This window comes from Astatotilapia calliptera, chromosome 2, assembly GCF_900246225.1.
Source record: "Astatotilapia calliptera chromosome 2, fAstCal1.2, whole genome shotgun sequence".
Classification (NCBI taxonomy): domain Eukaryota; kingdom Metazoa; phylum Chordata; class Actinopteri; order Cichliformes; family Cichlidae; genus Astatotilapia; species Astatotilapia calliptera.
In genome coordinates, this window is record NC_039303.1 from 20,415,776 (window position 1) to 20,438,142 (window position 22,367).

The 22,367-nt window shown below is 39.2% G+C and overlaps 1 protein-coding gene across 4 annotated transcripts in view; it reads left to right on the forward strand.

Moving 5' to 3' along the window:
* Nucleotides 1-22,367, forward strand: part of LOC113033157 (uncharacterized protein KIAA1211-like) — a 60,502-nt gene that overhangs the window by 10,812 nt on the left and 27,323 nt on the right. The window contains exons 1-2 of one of the 4 annotated variants that reach the window (XM_026186634.1): nucleotides 14,052-14,055; nucleotides 20,993-20,997. The exons of 2 other annotated variants lie outside the window; for them this stretch is intronic. Coding sequence is in view for 1 of the 2 variants with exons in the window: in XM_026186616.1 (XP_026042401.1) it covers nucleotides 3,072-3,106 (35 nt within the window). In the remaining variant the exon portion in view is untranslated. Of the gene's footprint in view, nucleotides 1-1,184; nucleotides 3,107-14,051; nucleotides 14,056-20,992; nucleotides 20,998-22,367 lie in introns of those variants that run through there. One more of the 4 variants, XM_026186616.1, reaches the window with a different exon arrangement.

Below are 22,367 nucleotides of genomic sequence, written 5' to 3' on the forward strand. Positions count from 1 at the left end.
TTCCCAGTCGGTCACCTCGAAACAGCCCTGTAGTTCCGCTATTGCCTCCTCTGACCACCTCCTAACAGTCCTGGTGGTCACAGGTTCCCTCCTCACAATTGGCACATAGCGGGGGGTGAGGTGAATCAGGTTATGATCTGACCTACCAAGTGGGGGGAGGGAGGAGGAGCTGTATGCATCCTTGACGTTAGCATACAGTAAGTCTAAAGTTTTCTCTCCCCTGGTGGGACAGTCCACATATTGTTTGAATGTTGGTAGTGTATTGTCCAGTGATACATGGTTGAAGTCACCCGAGATCACAATAAAGGCACTCGGGTGCTGAGTCTGTAGCCGAGCTATGGCAGAGTGGATAGTGTCACATGCAGCTGTGGGGTTAGCAGAGGGGGGAACATAGACAGCCACCAAGATGACGTGAGAGAATTCCCTGGGTAAATAATACGGCCTGAGTCCAACAGCACACAGTTCAGTGTCCGGGCAACAAATCCTTTCTTTGATTGTTATGTTGGCAGGGTTACACCACCGGTTGTTAACTAAAACAGCAAGCCCACCTCCTTTACGCTTACCGCTAGCGATGCTGTCCCTGTCCGCCCGAACAGTGTGGAAGCCTTCCACGGAAGCATTCTCATCGGGAATGTCCTGGTGCAGCCATGATTCGGTGAAACACATCAGGCTACACTCTCGGTATTCCCTCTGACTCCGTACCAGTGCTGAGAGCTCGTCGATTTTAATTGCCAACGATCGCACATTACCCATCACGATAGACGGCAGACACGGTTTAAACCTCCTCCTCGCTTCGAGCCTCCGCTGTCTCACCGTCACCTTTTTTCTTCTCTTCTGTCCTTGACCTCTGCATCCCCGATGTGTTTTCCTCCAAATTTCAGCTGGTACTTCTGCGGGCCTGGCCAGCGAACCGGCCGGCATCAGGGCGATCAGCTGATCTCTGGAGTAAACAGTCCGTGCGTGTAGGAGATGTGCCGCGGTCCCGTTCCATGATAAAAGTAACAGTTCCACGGCCACCAGAAGAACAAAAACTCTCTCAATCCACATGATTGAGTAAGAGATAGAAAACTGAGGAAAATACAAGTCAGAAAAAAAAGAATACGTAAGAAAAAAGAGCTAAACTAAGAGAAAAGCAGGAGCGACTGTAACAGGCTGCACGCTGGTTGGCGCATGCGCACTACAGGTGAAGCCCCGTAGATAGCTAGCAGCTAAAGCTACTGCTGAAGAAGCCAAACCCTGCTAATTCAAAACACTGAGCCTTGATCTATTAGATGGTATTAAAGATGGATGCAATTTCTGTGACAGGTTTTAGTCGGGAAGTCCGGTTTTAAAGATGACCATTTTTTTATTATTGCTGTCTTGATAAGAGACTGAACCTGCATCCTCACCAGCTAACAATTTGTCCGTCACAGCTAAATGGTAAATGGAAATGTAGCGCTTTTCTACTCTAGTATATTCAAGACGCTTTATACCTCATTTACAACTATTCATAGGAGCACTTTTTTCTGTTCTAAGTGTCTTTATCTAACATTCGCGCACACACTAACTTCAGTATCTTGCCCAAGAAACTTTGGCATGGATCAGGGATCAAACCACCAACCTTCTGATTCGTAGATGCTCTACTTCTTGAGCTAGGGAAGTCTACTTTTCTGAAATGCAAAATGACAAAAAAAATACACAAAATCAACTTAATAGTTTAATTAGTAAAACTGAATGGGTCACCAGGAAAGAGTTTACTGAAATCAAGTTTGAGGGCCAAAGTGTTTTTTGCAACCACCGCTATCATCTGTTGGTGGCTATTAAAAAGAATGCAGGTTAAGGCACTTACTTGTTTTAAATATATTTTTTATTATTTGTGGATATAATTACCAAAAAGAACCAAAACTGTTATAAAAAGGGAGTAAATCGGCCATTTACGAAACCACAGTTTCCATCACTTCCTCTTCAGATTGATTTCTGTTTTTCTTTATCCAGTCCTGGAGCTTGCTGCTTGGAATTTACATGGTGACTAATGAGGTTCAGTGGTGAAGACTAGTAGATTTTCTTACTTTTTTACGAGAACTAGCTGGCTCCAGCTTCATATTGGACAGACAGGACAGTGGCATGTTTGTGCCCAGTTTAAACATTTCTTTAGGTTTGGTCTTAACCGGCTGTATCAATATAACAATTGACAGTGATTTGTAATCATTTGTCTTTAGGGTTAACTATGAAGGCTATATTGGATATAAAGTGTGCTGTTACTGCAAATAACAACACACTTTATACTTTGCTCACTGTCTTTATGGGGAAACATCTGAGGTAATATTAGTAAAAGTAAACATTAACAATAAACCACTTGGCACTCACTGGTTAATTATATCTAAACAGTAGAAAGAGACGGTGAAGGATAAGGTCGTGGGGGGAGTATCTTGTTCACACATGCCTCCTCCCTCCCTCTCTCCTCCCTCTTTATCTTTCCTCCCTCTGTGCTTCAGCAGCATTACCAGTCGTGGTGACTGGGAGGAGAGGAGCAAAGCATGCAGCAGCCAGTCAGTCATTTATAGTTCATTGTTTTCATCACTGCATTGTACCACTCAAAGAATTTGTTCTTCTTTTGTGGGACGTGGTCGTTGGGGGAAGAGACGTTTTCCTCTCTCTCTGGTGAATTGTTCATTTTTAAAGGGCGATTCAGTTTTTCTAACTCTATTTTTGTGCTGCTTGCACGATATTATGATCGTCCCACTTTGGCTGCAGTTGAATGCGAGTCTTGGAGTGGTTTAGACTGGCTAGCTTTGGTGCTTTTCCTGCCAGATTTATGAAAGGAGAGAGGTCAGTATGAAATTTGACTTCAGTGGAACTCAAAAGTGGGAGGAACCTCAGAGGATGGTTTGACTTGGAGGAAGGCGATCTTCTCTTGTGGAGTGGCATCTTTTCTACTGCGAAGAGCGAGAAGTCTTCATTATACAGGGGCAAAGGAAGACAAAAACCTCAAGTTTTTGGGTTTGAGAGCTTTAAATTCATAGACCAGAAGAAACTGGGCATCATCGGGAAAACGCACAAATCACGTTTTGGCTTCATCTCATCGTTATACCATGGCAGGGATGTACGGATGCTTTAAGGGTCGCAAGTAAGTTTCAGTTGTAAAATATTACCTGAAGATTGCAACACCTTGTTCTTGCATCACACGAGGAAAGAAAAAAAAACAAAAAACTGGATTGCTCACAGATATTGCTTCATCAAACTGCTCACTCAGGTCATCAACACAGTCTCTGCAAACCTGTGTCACAGGATATGGGTGGTGTCGGCCCTTTTCACGGGATTTGTCATTTTCAGTGTAAAACTCTATCATAATGCAGACCGCTGACTGCTGCTAGTACCACAAAATGTGTTTTCTTTGTTGCGCTCCACTCATTTTTTGCTTTCCACGGTATGACTACAAGTGCATGCAGCAAGAAAAATAAAAACTCTTAGAGTGCACTGACCTGCATTTGTATCCTGCACACCGTCTTTTAATGCAGTGGTCAAATCAGTCTGTATTCTTTTTGTCACCACAGTTAGTGACTCGCTTGGGAACAAACGGTCAACTGAGTAACTCGCAAGACGGGTTTTGACTGGAAGTCAGTGATTAGTCCGTAAATCTGAGTCAAACTCGCTTTTGTCATGTGTGCTGTAAACTACAATCAGGTGGATGAGCATGATTTCCTGTATGTTTTCCTGGAACAGGATCAGTTCATGTTGTTGCTCATTAAGGTTTGATGCTGCATAGCTGTGGCCGTGTTAAGAGTTTTTTCCTCATTTAAATTTGGATGCATGTTTCTGTTCTTGCTGATTGAAGTCCTCTGTGATTTTAATGCTTTGAATTGGCTAAATATAGGACACTGGGCTTGGCAGTGTGATTGGACCACAGAGGCTCAGCATAATGAGTGCCTTTAGCTTTTTGACTACAGTAAAGTGTCTTTTTTTGTAACAGAGCTGTGTAGATGTGGTGCTGGTTACACTGATACCCCCTTCAACTTTCTTTGTCTTTGTCCTCCCAGCCTCATGACAGTTGAACAGTGAAAGCTTTTACAGCCGCCTGAGTGGAGCTTGAACAAATAGTGTGTGTGTGTGTGTGTGTGTGTGTGTGTGTCAGTCACACACATACAAAACTTGAGTCTCTCCTCTTTTCTTGTTTTGCCAGGAAAATGGGAAATGAGTGCATCCAGCTTGATGAAAGGTGTGTAAACATCAGAGGTGGCAAAAGCATCCTGTAACTAGAAAAATTTGCATTTCCTGCGAAAATGCAGTGTGGATGCTTAAAGCTGAAGCTGTATGCAAAAAGTAGCTGAAAAAGCTGAAAAGTTGCAGAAATTGTAAAAACTTTGCAGAAGCAAAAGAAGTTTGCTAAAATGGAATAACTTAGCAGAACTGCAATATCTTAGAGGAAACATAATACTTGGCAGAAATACAATAGCATAGCAGAATTTAGCAGAAATATTGTAACTTACCAGAAACATGATAACTTCTCAAAAATACAAGAATTTAGGAGAAATAGTATAAGATAACAGAAAGAATATATTTAGCCAAAAATACTTAAACATTACAGAAACACTATGATTTAGAAAAATAGTACAACAGAGCAGAAATATTGTGATTTACCAGAGACACTGTGATGAACTATGAATATTGTAATTTTAAATTAAGACTATGTTTTAGCACAAATATTATAATTTGGCAGAAATACTATAATTTAGCAGAAATACTATATTAAGCACAAATCCTATAAAAAGCAGAAATGGTATGATTAAGCATAAATACTACATTTGGTAGAAATACTTTGTTTTAGCACAAATCCTATGAAAAGCAGAAATACTATATTAAGCACAAATCCTATAAAAGCAGAAATAGTATGATTAAGCACAAATCTTATAAAATAGCAGAAATAGTGTGATTTAGCACAATAGTAATAAGTTAAAAAGAAAAATTGGAAAAGCAAAATGGACAGCTGAAAAAATGCTGAACATGCTGAGGTTCCCTCAAATATACTTGTTAAATGACAAAAATCAGCAAAAAAATTTATGACTGCCACACAATTACAAATATGTACACATGAGGAAACACACATGCACAGAGAGACACACACACAAGATCCAATTCAGTCAACCAGTCTAAATATATTGAATTTGAATCTTACAATGGGATCATCCCATTAAAAGGCTTTCTCTCTCTCTCTGTCACACACACACACAAACACAAACACACACACACACACACACACACACACACACACACACACACACACACACACACACACACACACACAGGGAGAGAGAAGTAAGTTTCTAGGTCAGCCTGGGAGCTGGTGAATTTGAATCCACCAATCAGAGAGGCTGTGCACTTTTCCCCACCAAAACAGGTGCATCTGTTTACACACGCAGCAGCACAGTGAGACACAGGATTTTTGCAGTCTATTTCTCATAGTGACGACTCCCCTCAAACAAATGACCGTAATTTCCTAACCGTAGGGGCTAGAACGGTCATTCTTACACCGTTTTGTTCAGAAGAGATGGGGGAATCTTCAAGTGTTGACAATTTAATATTAAAATATGAATTTTTAGAGATATATGACATGGATGACTTGTTGACTTAGAAGCCACGAATTCCCCAATATGCAAATTTGAATGCCTGAGACCACATATGTGATTGGCTGGCTGGGAAGCCGTGCAGGCCCTGATTTGTGGATTTGAATTCCTCAGCCCTCAGATATGATTGGCTGGCTTAGAAGCCACGAAGGCCCCAATATGCAAATTTGAATGCCTCAGGACACTTATTTGATTGGCTGGGAAACTGTGCAGGCCCTGATTTGAAAATTTGAATGTCTCAGTCCTCACAGAGGATTGGCTGCCTGGGGACCTGGCAGAAATATATAGAAATACTATTATTAAGCATAAATACTACATTTAGTAGAAATACTATGTTTTAGCACAAATATTATAAAAAGAAGAAAAACTATAATTTAGCAGAAATACTATATTAAGCACAAATCCTATGAAAAGCAGAAATAGTATGATTTAGCAGAAATACTGTATTTAGCACAAGTACCGAAAAGTACCAGAAATACTATGATTTAGCAGAATAGTAATAACTTATTGAAACACAAATGCACAGAGGGACACACAAACACAGGCTCTAATCCAGTCAACCAGTCTAACTATGTTCAATTTAAATCCTACAATGACATGCTGTCAAATAAGGGCAGGGTCCTCTCTCTCCCACTAAACACACACACACACACACACACACACACACACACACAGGGAGAGAGGACTAAGTTTCTAGGTCAGCCTGGGAGCTGCTGAATTTGAATCCACCAATCAGAGAGGCTGTTTACGTTTTCCCGCCAAAACAGGTGCCTCTTTTTACACACGCAGCACAGAGACATAGACCTGCTTCTTTCAGTTTATTTCACATAGTGAGGATTCCCCTCAAACAAATGACCATAATTTCCTAACCATAGGGGCTAGAGCGGTCATTCTTACACCGTTTTGTTCAGAAGAGATGGGGGAATCTTCAAGTGTTGACAATTTATCATTAAAATATGAATTTTTAGAGATATACGACATGGATGACTTGTTGACTTAGAAGCCACGAATTCCCCAATATGCAAATTTGAATACCTGGAGCCCACATACATGATTGGCTGGCTGGGAAGCTGTGCAGGCCCTGATTTGTGGATTTGAATTCCTCAGCCCTCAGATATGATTGGCTGGCTTAGAAGCCATGAAGGCCCCAATATGCAAATTTGAATGCCTCAGGACACATATATGATTGGCTGGGAAGCCGTGCAGGCCCTGATTTGAAAATTTGAATTTCTCAGTCCTCACAGAGGATTGGCTGCCTGGGGACCTGGCAGAAATATATAGAAATACTATGATTAAGCATAAATACTACATTTAGTAGAAATACTATGTTTTAGCACAAATACTATAAAAAGCAGAAATACTATAATTTAGCAGAAATACTATATTAAGCACAAATCCTATAAAAAGCAGAAATAGGATGATTAAGCATAAACACTACATTTAGTAGAAATACTATGTTTGAGCAAAAATCCTATAAAAAGCAGAAATACTATATTAGGCACAAATCCCATAAAAAGCAGAAATAGTATGATTAAGCATAAATACTACATTTAGTAGAAATACTATGTTTTAGCACAAATAGTATAAAAAGCAGAAATATTGTAATTTAGCAGAAATACTATATTAGGCACAAATCTTATAAAATAGCAGAAATAGTATTATTTAGCACAATAGTAATAAGTTAAACAGAAAAATTGGAAAAGCAAAATGGACAGCTGAAAAAATGCTGAACATGCTGAGGGTCCCTCAAATATACTTGTTAAATGAAAAAATCAGCAAAAAAATGCACAGGGAGAGAGAAGTAAGTTTCTAGGTCAGCCTGGGAGCTGCTGAATTTGAATCCACCAATCAGAGAGCCTGTGTACTTTTTCCCGCCAAAACATGTGCCTCTTTTTACACACGCAGCACAGAGAGGCACAGGATTATTGCAGCCTATTTCTCATAGTGAGGACTCCCCTCAAACAAATGACCATAATTTCCTAACCGTAGGGGCTAGAGCGGTCATTCTTACACCGTTTTGTTCAGAAGAGATGGGGGAATCTTCCAGTGTTTACAATTTATCATTAAAATATGAATTATTAAAGATATTTGACTTCTAATGCACCATAACTGAGTAGAGCGAAGCAAAAACTGCCTTGACTTGCCCTCAAACAACGCTTTCTAACTCTAAATCTATTTGGAGTATCGATATCATTCTTTCACCGTAAGAGACAGCAGGCTTTGGTGAACAATCATGGAAATTTTCAGGTCTCTGTGGAAATCCAACAAAAAGTTATGACGAGAGAAAAAAGTGGTTCATTTCCACAGTTTGAAATCTGAAGAAATCTGAGCGAAGGACAAATTTCCTACCCTCAAACAAGTCCAACTCATTTCAGAACGGTAATAGGTGAGAAAATAATTCTTGAATTGTGAGCGTCACGAGTGTCTGAAGATATACCGGGACAAGCCTCATGTCTTAACTTTGCTTCGTTAAGGAGATATGACGATTCGAATATGCCTCTCATTACAGAAATGCAGCGGTGATTTTGAACAAACTCTCCATTGACTTTATATGGAGAGTTTTCTGACCTTGTGTTAGTCTGAGGAGATTTGCCAAAATTCTATAAATCCCACAACAATGATGGTGACATTTTCTGAAAGCCAGCAAAAATACCTACGTTTTGATGTATAATTTGTGGAAGTTGAGTGAAAATTGAGCAAGTAGCAGGAAGTTGTTCGGACATGAAGTGAAAATTGCAAAACCTTCAGTGGCACACTGGAAGCCAAGAGCATAGCAACCATAACAACACATGTATTTTGTGAAAAATCACAATTTTGCAACTCAAAACTTTAAGAGGCATAAAAGTAAAACAGTAAAAGATTTGAAAAAGCTGAATCATACCTGAATAGCCCAATAATTTGTGAACATTTTAAAGTTTGAATGGTTGTTCTAGGTGAAAGTATGAGGAAGTAGTTAAGTTTCAAAAACAAGCAAATTTTAGCAGAATTGCTGAAGTTTCCCATTCATTTCAATGGGACAAATTAAAGGAAAAAAGCTTAATATTTTAAAAAGTATAATAGCAAAAAATAGCAAAAGTCATAGCCGGAAAGAGCAAAAATAGCAGAATAGTTTAAAATTTGAACGGTGAAAATCGGCTGAAAATTGTGGAAGTAGTTCTACGGCGAAAAGTGTACGGAAGCAACTTGAAGAATAACTAGAAAAATTTGCATTTCCTGCGAAAATGCAGTGTGGATGCCTTAACGGCTGAAGATATCTGCTGAAAAAAGCTGAAAAAGTTGAAACAAAAAAAAAAAAAAAAGATGCCCTGAGCAGGATTTGAACCTGGCCCTCCTGGTCAAAGTGCAGCTATTTAGCTCACTGAGCCAAACACTTTCTCACAAAGAAAAGGTGGAGAGATTGACAATTGTGCTAGCAGAATTTGGGCAAAAAAAAAGGGGTGAAAATTCTGCTGAAAAGAGTTCCATCAGCAGAATTTCTGCTGAAAAGAGGTGAATGAGCAGAATTCTGCTGAAAAGAGTTTTTTTCTGAAAACAGCAGAAAAAACTGAAAATTTTGCTGAAAAGAGTTGAATGAGCAGAATTCTGCTGAAAAGAGGTTTTTGCTGAAAAAGAGCTGAAAAAGTTTGGATTTGTGCTGAAAAGGGGTTAAAAAAACAGAAAATTTTGCTGAAAAGGGGTGAAAAAAATGAAATTTGTGTTGAAAAGAGTTTAAAAAAAGTTTAACTGTTAAGTGAAAGAAATGTTGCCATAAGCTGGATTTGAACCCAGGCCTCCCAGTCTGAGAACGGATGCTTATCTCACTGAGGTAAAACACAGCTCAGCCCATCATGCAAAATCAGTGACCACATTGATAATGTGTTCCATTCATTTCAATGGTCAAAAGTCATAACACACATCAGCAGAAATAGCAGAATTTTTTAAAGTTTAAACATAGCATTTCTGCTAAAACTTAGTATTTATACTAAATAATATTTTTTTCCTGCCAAATCATAGCATTTGTGCTGGAACACAGAAAGTTCCACCAAATCATACAATTTGTACTAAAACATTATTTATGATTTAGCAGAAACATTGGGACTTGGTAGAAATACTATGATTTACATGAAATACTTTGACTTAGCAGAAGTACTACAATCTAGGAAAAAAGTACTAAAGCATAGCAGAAATTCTATCATTGAGCAGAATTACTAGGATTTAGAAGAAATACTAAGATTTGGCACAAACACTGATGTGGCTCAAGAACCTTTATTGTGCAGTTATACTATGATTTGGAAGAAATACTATACTTTGGCACAAATACTATGATTTGGAAGAAATACTATGTTTTAGCACAAATACTATGATTTGGCTCAAATACTATAACTATCCTCGGTCAGAAGGAGAGGCTGACATCCAGGGATTAGATTACCACAGGTGGAGTTTATTGCGGTCAGATGGATGGTACAGGGAGGTATGGCATACAGTAGGAGGATGTGGAGAGGTGATATGGTGTGGTTTCTATGATTAAGAACAGGGTATGCATTACAACATGCATACAGATTAAAGATTAAGAAAACTGGTAACAAATTCCTCCACTACAAATCAGTCTGATGCCACTTTTTACAGGGTTCCCGTTTACTAAGGCACTACCCAAAAGGCGCCACAAGAGGGCACTCCAACACAAGAGATGACCTATTTACACTGATGCACTTAGTAAACAGCCCCTACTTAGCCACTACATAATACAGTGATATTACAGTATACAAATTCACACAAATACTATGATTTGGCAGAAATACTATGACTGAGTAGTAATACTATAACATAACAGATTTCCTAAAAAAAACTATTAAATTGCAGTAATTCTATGACTTGGCAGAGATACTACGTTTTAGCACAAATACTATAACAACGCAGAAATACTATGACTTAGTAGTAATACTATAACATAACAGATTTCCTAAAAAAAAACTATGAAATTGCATTAATTCTATGACTTGGCAGAGATACTACGTTTTAGCACAAATACTATAACAACGCAGAAATACTATGACTTAGTAGTAATACTATAACATAACAGTTCAATGTTCTTGCACAAATACCACAATATGTTTTAGCAAAAATACTGTGATTTGGTGTAAATACTACGATTTGGCACACATACTATATTCCGCAGATACACTATAACATAACAGATATTCTACGACTTAGTAGTAATACTATAACATAACAGAATTATTAATTGGGCACAAATACCACGATTTGGCAAAAATATTATGATTGGGTACAAATACTATGATTTGGCAATAATACTGCATTTTAACACAACTACTGAGATTTGATTGAAATACTATGACTCAATACAAATATGATGCTTTGGGACAAATACTATGTTTTGGTTCCAATACTATGATGTTCAACAAATACTATGATTTGGCACAAGTACTATGATTTAGTACAAATACTATGATTTGGCAGAAATATTATGCCTTAGTAGTAATACTATAACATAAGAGATATACTATGGTTTTGCAGACATACTATGTTTTTGCACAAATACCATGATTTGGCACCAATGCTATGATTTAGCAGAAATACTATGATTGGGTACAAATACTATGATTTGGCAATAATACTGCGTTTTAACAACAACTTCTGAGATTTGATTGAAATACTATGATTTAGAAGAAATACTATGACTCCATACAAATACGATGCTTTGGCACAAATACTATGATTTGGCAGAAATACTATGACTTAGTAGTAATACTATAACATAACAGATTTCCTAAAAAAAACTATGAAATTGCAGTAATTCTATGACTTGGCAGAGATACTACGTTTTAGTACAAATACTATAACAATGCAGAAATACTATGACTTAGTAGTAATACTATAACATAACAGTTCAATGTTCTTGCACAAATACCACAATATGGCAGAAATACTATGTTTTACCACAAATACTGTGATTTGGTATAAATACTGCGATTTGGCACACATACTATGATTTGGCAGAAATACTATGCCTTAGTAGTAATACTATAACATAAGAGATATACTATGGTTTTGCAGACATACTATGTTTTTGCACAAATACCATGATTTGGCACAAATGCTATGATTTAGCAGAAATACTATGATTGGGTATAAATACTATGATTTGGCACAAGTACTATGATTTAGTACAAATACTATGATTGGGCAGAAGTACCATGTTTCAGTACAAATACTATGATTTGGCAGGAATACTCTGGTTTAGCAGAAATACTCTGATTTAGCAGAAGTACTATCTTTTGGTAGAAATTCCTGCTAAAAGGTACTATTTCTGCGTTTTAGCAGAAATACTGTAATTTGGCATAAATACTATAATTTGGGATAAATACTATGATTTGGCACATATAATATATTCAGCACATATATTATAAAATAACAGAAATATTTGGCCCCAAAACCATGATTTTGCACAAATACCATGATTTTGCAAAAATACTATGAATTGGCAGAAATACTATGATTTAGCAGAAGTACTAAGATGTAGTAGAAGTACTTTGCTTTAGCAGAAATACTATGATTGAGGAGTAATACTTAAACATAGGAGAAATATTGATACACAGACACATACACAGACAGTAAAGGGAACAGGAGCTGTTGAGAGTCTGGGCTTGGTATATGTAGGTCAGTTAAATTAGCTGCACCTGCTGTAGTCAGCCCTTACACACACAGACACAGAGAGAGGTGTGAGTTTTCTTCAGTGTATTTCTGACATTCAGGATTCCCCTCGAACAAATGGCCATAATTTCCTAACCGTAGAGGCTAGAACGGTCATTCAGGCATCGTTTTATTCAGAAGAGATGGGGGAATCTTCAGGTCTTCATAATTCAGAGATAAAACATAAATTCTTAAAGATATATGACTTGTAATACACTGTAACTGAGTAGAGGCGAAGCAAAAACTGCCTTGACTTGCGCTCAAACAACCTTTGGTAACTCTAAATCTATATGGAGCATCAAAATCATTCTTTCACCGTAAGAAACAGCAGGCTTTGGTGAACAGTCATGGAAATTTTCAGGGCTCTGTGGAAATCCATCAAAAAGATATGACGAGAGAAAAAAGTGGTTCATTTCCAGAGATTGAAATCTGATGAAATCTGAGCGAGGGACAAATTTCCTACCCTCAAACAAGTCCAACTCATTTCAGAACGGTAATAGGTGAGAAAGAAATTCTTGAATTGTGAGCGTCAGGAGTGTCTGAACATATACGGGGACAAGCCTCATGTCTTAACTTCGCTTCGTTAAGGAGATATGACAATTTGAAAATGCCTCTCATTAGAGAAATCCAGCGGTGATTTTGAACAAACTCTCCATTGAGTTTATATGGAGAGTTTTCTGACTTTGTGTTACTCTGAGGAGATTTGCAAAATATCTATGAGTCCCACAACAATGATAGTGACATTTTCTGAAAGCCAGCAAAAATACCTACGTTTTGGTGTATAATTTGTGGGGCTTGAGTGGAAATTGAGCGAGTAGCAAGAAGTTGTTTGGACATGAAGAGAAAATTCAAACAGTTTCACTGTCCCCTCTGAGTTAATTGCATAGCAACCATAGCAACGCATGTATTTTCTGAAAAATCACAATTTTGCAACTGAAAACTCAAAGAGGGATAAGATTAAAACGGTAGAAGATCTGAAAAAGCTGAATCATACAGGAATAGCCAAATCATTTGAGAACATTTTAAAGTTTGAATGAAGTTTCTAGGTGAAAGTATGAGGCAGTAGTTAAGTTTCAAAGACAAGAAAGTTTTAGCAGAATTGTGGAAGTTTCCCATTCATTTCAATGGGACAAATTAAAGGAAAAAAGTGTAATATTTTAAAAAGTATAATAGTAATAAACACCAAAAGTCATAGCCGGCATTAGTAGAAAGAGCAGAACAGTTTAGAGTTTGAACGGTGAAAATAGCACAAAAATTGTGGAAGTAGATCCACGGCAAAAAGTGTACGGAAACACCCGGAATAATAAAGAATAAAGAGAAACAGGAACTCAATAGTGTGGATGCCTATTAAGGCATCCACACAATAATAAAGAATAAAGAGAAACAGGAACTCAATAGTGTGGATGCTTAAAGCATCCACACAATTAAGTAGAAGTACAGATTCAACTTCATGTAAAAGTAAAAAGCACAGGCTCTGAAACGTACTCAAAGAAAGTAAAGGTAGCTCCTCGAAGAACGTTTCTACCTCTTATTTTTATGAAAAGCAAACTGAACCTTGGGCTATATTAAATTATTAAATAAAATAAGTAGATGGGAAACTAACTTTATTTCAGTCTAAATTGTCACTCAGGTAAGTAGAACATGAGCAGGGAGAAAGAAGGGAAACGGAACAAAAAGCTCTATTTTCTGTTGTCTCCATTGTAGAGGGTGACTTTGCCTCTCAACATGAAAATGTGTAGGGAAGAGTTTACAGTGGATTCAGCAGGTGGAGGAACCCTAAAATCAATTGTACTGGCTCAGTATGGGGAGCCATTAGATTCTCATGTACAGGCTGTGGTCAGCTGACCTGCTGCTACTGCTGCGCTGAGTTTTACTTATCTTTGTGTCAAAAGCTGTTTCATGAGTTGTCCTGGCTGATTTCCATCTGATTTCCACCCTCTACACCAGAGGCGTCAAACTCCAGGCCTCGAGGGCAGGAGTCCTGCAGGTTTTAGATCTCACCCTGGGTCAACACACCTGGATCAAATGATTAGTTCATTACCAGGCCTCTGGAGAACTGCTAGACATTTTGAGGAGCTCATTTAGCCATTTGAATCAGCTGTGCCCTTGAGGCCTGGAGTTCCCACCCCTGTTCTAGATGGGTTCATATGAAGGTGGAATTCAGTAAATGAATCTAAGGATCATCAGTTTAACTTCAAATTCATCTCTGCAACCCTTTTATGTAACCTAACTCTGACCATCAGCACTACAGCCTCTGTGCATCACTCACATGCTTTAAATCCATCACAGTACAGCAAAGTAACCTGTTTATCCTGTACTAAACAGTGTTTTCATGCAAACTTCAAATAACACAGTCTACCTCAGTTTGTTTTTTAGCAGGTAAAAACTGGTCAGAAAAATGACTACTCAAGTGAAGTGAAGTAACGAAGTAGGAATACTTTGTTACTTCCCGCCTCGGGTAAACTACATGTAACAACAGTCTAAAAGGCAAAAACAGTGTTTGTGCAATTTTAACAAGCTTGCCGATATTTAGTCTGGGTACCTTTTTTTATTCTTCAACAACCTGAACTCTCTTAGGCAAAGTTTCTTGTTATTTCTTTAAGTAGTCTTTGAAAATAGTTCTCCAGGCTTCTTGAAGGACATTTAAAGCTCTTCTTTGGATGTTTCTGCCTTTTTGTTCTGTTCTTTGCTAACATGATGCCACGCTGCTTCAATAATGTTGAGGTCTGGGCTCTGGGGAGAAGCTTTTTTGCTGTCAGGTATGCTTTTACTCCCTTGGCCGTGTGTTTGGAGTTCTTGTCATGTTGAAAACTGAAACAGTTGCCAATCAGACACTTTCTAGGTTGTATTACAGGATGATTAAATATTTTCTGTTTATAATCCCATCAATATCGCCACCACTGGCTGAACCACCAAACCATGACAGAGGCTCTATTGTGTTGTACAGATGACTGTAGATACTCACTTTGTCTCTCTTCTGACCTCCTTCATCCATATTGATGAATTTGTAGCTTTTCTTAAAGATCACTTACAACTTAGAAATGGGGAAAAATGAGAAAAGACTTTTGTACTATATTTTATTCAAGTGCATTTTGGCAGAATGCACTAAATTAAGGCTGAGCCTGCATTTAAATTGAAGTCATGAGATTATTATTTCAGTCAGGGCAAATTGAAGCATTTGGTATTTAAGTGGCTACAACAGCATTATAGTTGGAGTACTATTGGATGCCCTGTATATTTTAAACCTTTTAAATGTTTCCGACTTCTATGGGCTTTCAGCTCCCCCGCTGACCCCAGTAGGCACCCCCGTCCTTTGGCACCCACCAAGGCAAGGGAGCCCAGGCCCATCCAGACCGGGGCCTACGGCAGCAGGACCGCCCAGCCCCCACAGGACCTGGGACAGCCCACCTGACCCCACTGCAGAGGAAACTTTACCCTAACATTCAATCATCTCCCAGACTGCACAAGACAGTAGACACCCAGGTTAAGTTTATTCTCCACCTCTCCTGTGACTCTCTCCCACCTGCAGAGTGGACTCCTGCAAGGATGGAACAAACTCCCTGTCAGTTGAAGAGCCCCCTAGTTAGGCCGATGCACCAGTGGCCCCCTGCACCAGGGCTGAGCCCCTGTGCCCCCACCCGCCCACAACCTCGGCGACACACCAACAAGGACCTAAGCCCCCAAGGCCCAGCCAGAGCCCTAGCACGGAGGCGAAGCACCCTGTCTGTCAAACCAGAAACCTTTTTGTGGCTAATATATCTCTGCGGTTAGTAAGTGAAGCAAAGCTAATGTTTAAATCTCCCTAACCCAGATAGTTTTTTGTTTAAATCTGATGTCATTTTCCAGTTTGGCTCAGCAGTAGAGTAGAACTCCACAATAAAAGTATCAAAGCTGATGATAAGGTATATTCTCATTTTCCCACCAGTCCCCACTGGGATTTTCTGGTCCAAGACTGATTATGCAGCTACTGCAGGTTGAGTTTGTATAGAAGAAATGGTGATGCAGCTGGAAATGAATGTAGACTGTGTAGAGTGACTGAAAGTGTTTGGTCAGTTGCTGTCTTGAGTCCATGTAAGGCTTGTTGCTAAGAGCACTGACAGATGAGGAAAGGAGATGGAGGAGAGAATGTGGCAAAGAAAACGAGAGCCGGATGTTGACAGGAACCTCCAAATGCAAAGGAGTGATTTCTCAATTTGAACCAAACCTCAGGGTGAAAAACATTTTGCAGTTTGTTGTTTAAAAGTTTTTTGTTTTTTTTGTTTGTTTTTTTTAAGTCTGAACCACTCAAACTCCAAGTTACATAAAATCAATATCCCTACATTTTATGCACCAGCCTTTAATTTGGTAACTTTCAGAGTTATGAAGTGACCTGGATGTGATCGCAGGTCCAGTTTATTTATTTTTTTTTTACAAAGACTTGTGTTGCAGTTGTGGCAGTAGCAAAGCAGGGACGAGCATATATGTTCTGTAGCAATAAATAACTGATCAACATTCAGCTGCCTTTTAGTGCCTGGTGAATGGATTCAAACACCAATGTCTTGTCACCAGTGTTTATTTTCTGCTTGATCACTTTGTTTCAGATGAATGCAATTTTGGAATAAAAAGCTAAGCTGTCTTCTGACTTATCTGGGACTCTGAATTGCTTTGCAACAAGCAGTGTCTTGTTTTATTTCAGTCATTTCAAATGAAACCACATTTTGTAACTGCCACTTCATACTTCATCTGCACTGTCTCCCAGTAGCTTATTTTTCAGGCTCTATGTTTACATAAACTGAAGGCTTGGGAATATCAGACATTATGTTGGTGCTCCTCTGTGATATGAGCACGCAGAGCAGTGCAGCATCATATTGAGTGTTAAAGGTCATTGTAGTTCGACGGCTTCTTATAATGCTTGATGGGATTAAATCGTGACTACTTGAATACTAAATGCATTGCTGGGAATTTCAAGGTTTGTGTTTGGGGGCAGATAAAGTTAGACAGACTGTTTTCATTATCTTTAATAGGGTTTCCCACTGACAACCAAGCAACAGCAATATTTTTTATTTTATTTTTTTTTGTCTATTTTGTGCTGGAGACCAGTCAAGATACTATTTAAAGCTGTTATTTTCTTAGTAGCTGACAGGCTAATACACGGCGATATCAGCGTGTTAGCACTGGCTAGCTAATGTGGCATGGATTTCCAGTATTAAACAGCACTGTAACCTGAGACCATATGCATAGAGGTGTTGCAGTATACTGGTTTTGAACTTGATGAATAGTAAATGGTACACCGCTATGGTTAAAGGCATGGTTATTGTGGCTCTCTTCCCATTCACTGAGATGCTACTGAAAGCAATCTGTATGTTTAATGGCTAATGGATTCATTATACAGTAGCTGCATCTATTTCTAGAATCACTTTTCACAACAGTCCTGCCAAGTCACTCGGCAGGTGCAGTTGGGCTGGAGACGGATAAACTCTTGAGCAATTTATTTTAATCAAGTTTGTTGAATTTTGTTTTGCTACTTTTCACAGCATGCTGAGCATTTGCGCTAATGCTAGCTTCTTCATAAAAAATGTAGGTACGTTGTTCAGTTTTGAGCTTGACTTTAATGAGTACTGAATAACTCTGACATTTTTTTCTCAATGGTTTTCCTAAACTTGTTTTAACATCTGTCGCCCAACACCTTTTAAACCAGAAATTGTTTTGCATTGCAAGGGTAGGTCACAGCCACATTCTTTGGAGTTCAGGAGTAAAAATTCATGACTAATTTCCTTCTCGGTCACCTTCTCCTGCTGATCGCGCAGGCGTGGACTGGCTGAATGGGTCAAGAGGAAATACCAAAGTTTTAAAGGCCATGTTCCCAGTTAGGTATGCGCAGCTAGACAAGAGACTGGGAATCGCACAAAGATGGAGAAAGGAAGGGATGGTGAGATAATGAGACGAGAGGTAAAAAGAATGAGGAGAAAGGAGGGGTAATGCATTGATGATGTGGAGCTGTGTTATCTGGATGCATTCTTTATACATTTTTCATGTCCTTTTATGGCCCTTTGGCTCGCATTGAGCGCCTTCGTGTAACAGAGATGGGTTAGACAATAACAAAAGTCATGTAAAAGCTCTTTAACATCTGGGAAGAGAGCAGTGGGAGAATGGAAGATGTTTATCCTACGAGGACGTTGCCTTTTTTCCATGCTGTTCCCCTATTAATCTTTTATTAAATAATGCAGACAAAGGCATGTGACAAGATGGCAGATCAAACCAGACTGTACCCTGTGCAGTGTGGGATGGGGCATCAGACCCAGGAAGAACTACTGCTTTATCTATCCCGTAAAGATATTAAAGTCTGAGCAGCACAAACACACCAGGCCTTCAGACACTTAATAAATTTAGTCCTTTCTGATAAATGAGAGTCCTTTAAGATAAATGAGAAAACTCTAGAATTGTAGAACCTGTAGACAGTAAGGTTATTGTAAGCATAAAGACTAGACTGACAAACATGACTTCATGTGGTCCCTGCCAAAAGACAAGATACAGCATGTTTCCTGAGCTTTAGAGGTGCTGCCAGGCTCATTTTCTAACCTTTTTTTTTAGCGGTTCATCCATCTTTGCAGTCTTCATACTAAGCTGAGCTATCGTGTGTTGGCTGTTGCTTCGTGTTTACTGTGCAGATATAAACATTCACTCAGTTCAATGAGCAGAGTGGCTGGGCCTTTGCTTTAGCACTTCCGTTTAAGTATTTAGATTAATTGCTGTTGTAAGCAGTGGACTTGACTTCGGTTTTGCTCCACAAGACTTTTGCATTAGGCTAAACATCATAATTTGCGTTTCATTTTCTATTTTGTTTCAGTTGCATTGTCTTCTACAAGTCATTGTCCTCAGTGAAAACACTTGCATTGTTGAAACTGGTTCTGCTCAGTGACGAGTGTATAGAGCTCAATGACAAAGCTTTGTGAGTACAGAGTTCTGTGTAAAACGACGTATTTTCTCCACAATGCTGGAACCCTCTCCAGCTGTTTCCAATAAAAGAACATTGTTTACTACAGTCTCTATAATTTGACCTCATCATTAGTTTTCATCTAAAGCAAAATGCTATGATTCTTCTTGCATGTGCACAGAAGAGAAAAATAAAGGAAAAGGCAGATTTAGCCACAGGCATTAGCCTGATTTAAACCTCAGATATTATAATTCTCCACAGTGAGTATGTGCATGTCTGTCTAAACCACGTCAACACGATTACAGGTCATTATAACGCCGTGCTGATGACAGCCATGACCATTGCCATGGACCATTTATCTCTTTAGAAGCTGCAAGGACTCAAAAATGAACTGACTAGATTTTGGTGGTCAAAGGTTAAGATCACCATGACCTCAAGAAAACCACATTTTTAGCTGTAGGTTTAGGATAAAATGAGCATAACATGATTAAGTGAAAACATCAGAAAGGTCAAAGGTCAAGTCAGGACAGACAGGGATGTAATATGCATCTTGTTGGTTAGCGTATAACCACAAGGCAGTAATTCTAGTTTTAAAAAAGCAGTAAATGTACACCACCACAGATTGCATGCTTTATTTTGTGCAAACACAGTGAAGTTCCCATGCTGCTTCTATCTGTGTATACAACATGGCAGTCTGCAACTTATCTGCGCAGAGCGCTTCATCCACTCGGCCAAGTTTATCATTTCAGCTGCCTGGAAAAGAAAAAATTCCTTCTCTTCCCTCGCCGTTCTGCCTTGATTCATTCCTGCATCTGTCTTTTTTTTTTTTTTTTTTTTTTTTCTCTTTGTGGAAATTGAAGGCTTTCGGCTCGTCACAGACCCACTAACATCTTATTCCCTCGGCCAGCTTCCTCCACTCAAGCCTTTCATGTTCTCCTAAGGCTCGCTTTGTGTCTCATACAGTATAGGGAATGTCGTTTTTTTAGATTTGCTGGCTAAGCACCTAAAAATAGCTTTTTTTTTTTTTTTTTTTTGCTTTTTTCTTTCTTTCTTTTTTCTCTTTAGCTTTTCGTGACGGATTCCACGCTGTGTTGGGTCGGTGGTGATCCTGCTCAAGAAGAAAGAAGAAGAAAGTGTGTACATTATTGTACTTTATTGAGCCCCGTGGGGAAATTGCTCTCTGCATTTAACCCATTCACTCAGTGAAGCAGTGGGCAGCCATTGGGCGCCCGGGGAGCAGTGTGTAGGGACGGTACCTTGCTCAGGGGTACCTCAGGGTAGCTGTTAAGGGGAATCGAACCCCCGACCTTCCGATCATGGGGCAACCACTCTACCTACTGAGCTATCCCCGCCATCAAGTCAGAAGCCTGAATATCGTGCTAAGAATCGATCACAGATATTGAAACTTGCTCCAAAAATCGCTGCAATCATTTTGAGTCGTCTCTTTATCAATTTGAATTGTTATTTAAGAGTTGGTCTATATTGCCTTTCTTAAAAAATAAATAAAAGGAATTCAGAAATGCTGAATTCAGGAGGAAATACCAGCCCTCTGGTGATGCTCTGTGAATGAACGCGTCTACTTCAGGGGCTGGAATGTAAGGCAGAAAACAAATTTTCATTCATAGACACTGTTAACTCATTCAGCTCTAACAGCCGCCGCGTGACTCTGGTTTAGCTCTGCTTTTGCTACGTACAGCCGCACAGCTAAGGGGGTTGTTCTGTTTGAGGCTAATGGAAGTCCCTGCTTTAAGTCTGTGGAGACAGACCATTACAAGAGTCCCTCGAACAGACACAGTTGCAATGACAGAAGCCTGGTTTCAGTAGTGTTTAGCTTTGAAACGCTACACTTTGCTAAGCTTCTAGGCTCCGTCCCTTCACTATGCAGAGCCTAATTGCTGTTTGTAATGTAATCAGGCTGATATTCGCCAGTTTAACTGCTGATTCACAACAACTGGGCCCAGAGCAGGGTGGATTTGTTTTATGTAAGACCTACAGCAACTTACAGATTAGATTAGTCCTTTCAGATAAATGAGAGGCTGTAACACAGACAAACAACTTCGGAATCATGAGTGGGTTATTAATCACATCAGAAGCTTATTTTCTGAGTCAGTACCATTGAATGTCATTGTTGACAGTAGCCAATTAGTCAGCGCCATAAGCCTGTAGTGTAATGAGTCTCGTAACACTGGATCCATTGAGAGATTAAAGCTGGGCGATATTGGATTTGCGTTACGTCAGAAGGACAGAAGCCACATGGACAACACCCGGCTGGAGTCATCGGAGCTTACTGTTGAACTCTGTGGGCACCGCTCTCCACAGTTATCTATATTTAGTTACTTCTGTATAGCTTACAGTGACACTATGGTCTCCACACAGCTCCTAGATGAAGTGTTTTTGCTGTGTAATCTGGGCTCTGTTCAATCCCGTTGTCATAGCTGAATTTGGTCAGGGTTCGTCCACACCAGCAGTTTACAGTATGGCTTTAAAGTATTCTTTTGTGTGTTTTTAGAAACAATCTAATGACAGACAAATGTGGACATGCTTACTGTGTGCGTGCTCACTCTACGTGGGTGCTAATAAGGTTATTTCAGGTGTCTAATAAAGGCAAACTCCCTGCTGGTCTGAATACCTCTTCGTGCTAATCCATTGTTATGTAATAAGGTGTACACACACACACACACACACACACACACAGTCCTTGTCAACCATCCATAGAGTCATGCACTTCCAAATAAAGCTAATTATATATTTGAGAGTGTTTGCACTGCATGAAAGTCAGGCTGCTGAAGGATAAGTATGAAACAAGAATAAGTTAATGAACAGCTGACAGAAGATTCTCATGAAGCAGTGCAACCTTGGGGGGGAAAAAAGCCCGTAACATCTAACTAATCTGAAAAGAAACAAAGCCTGAAATACGGTAAACCAAAAGTAGCAATTAAGGCTTTATGATGGCTCCTGTGGCATTGCTGGGTAAATATTGCTGTGAAATATAAGTTTTGTGTTCTGAGATTACACTCTGCTTATACTCATAACAGTATTTATGCCCTCTTTAGTATAAAAGCTACACAGTTACCACCTCCAGCACGGCCCACTTCTTCCAAATAAGCACCTGCCTAACAGTCCAGCATTACCCCGTCGCTACAGCCTGTTTATCTTTTGCTCTA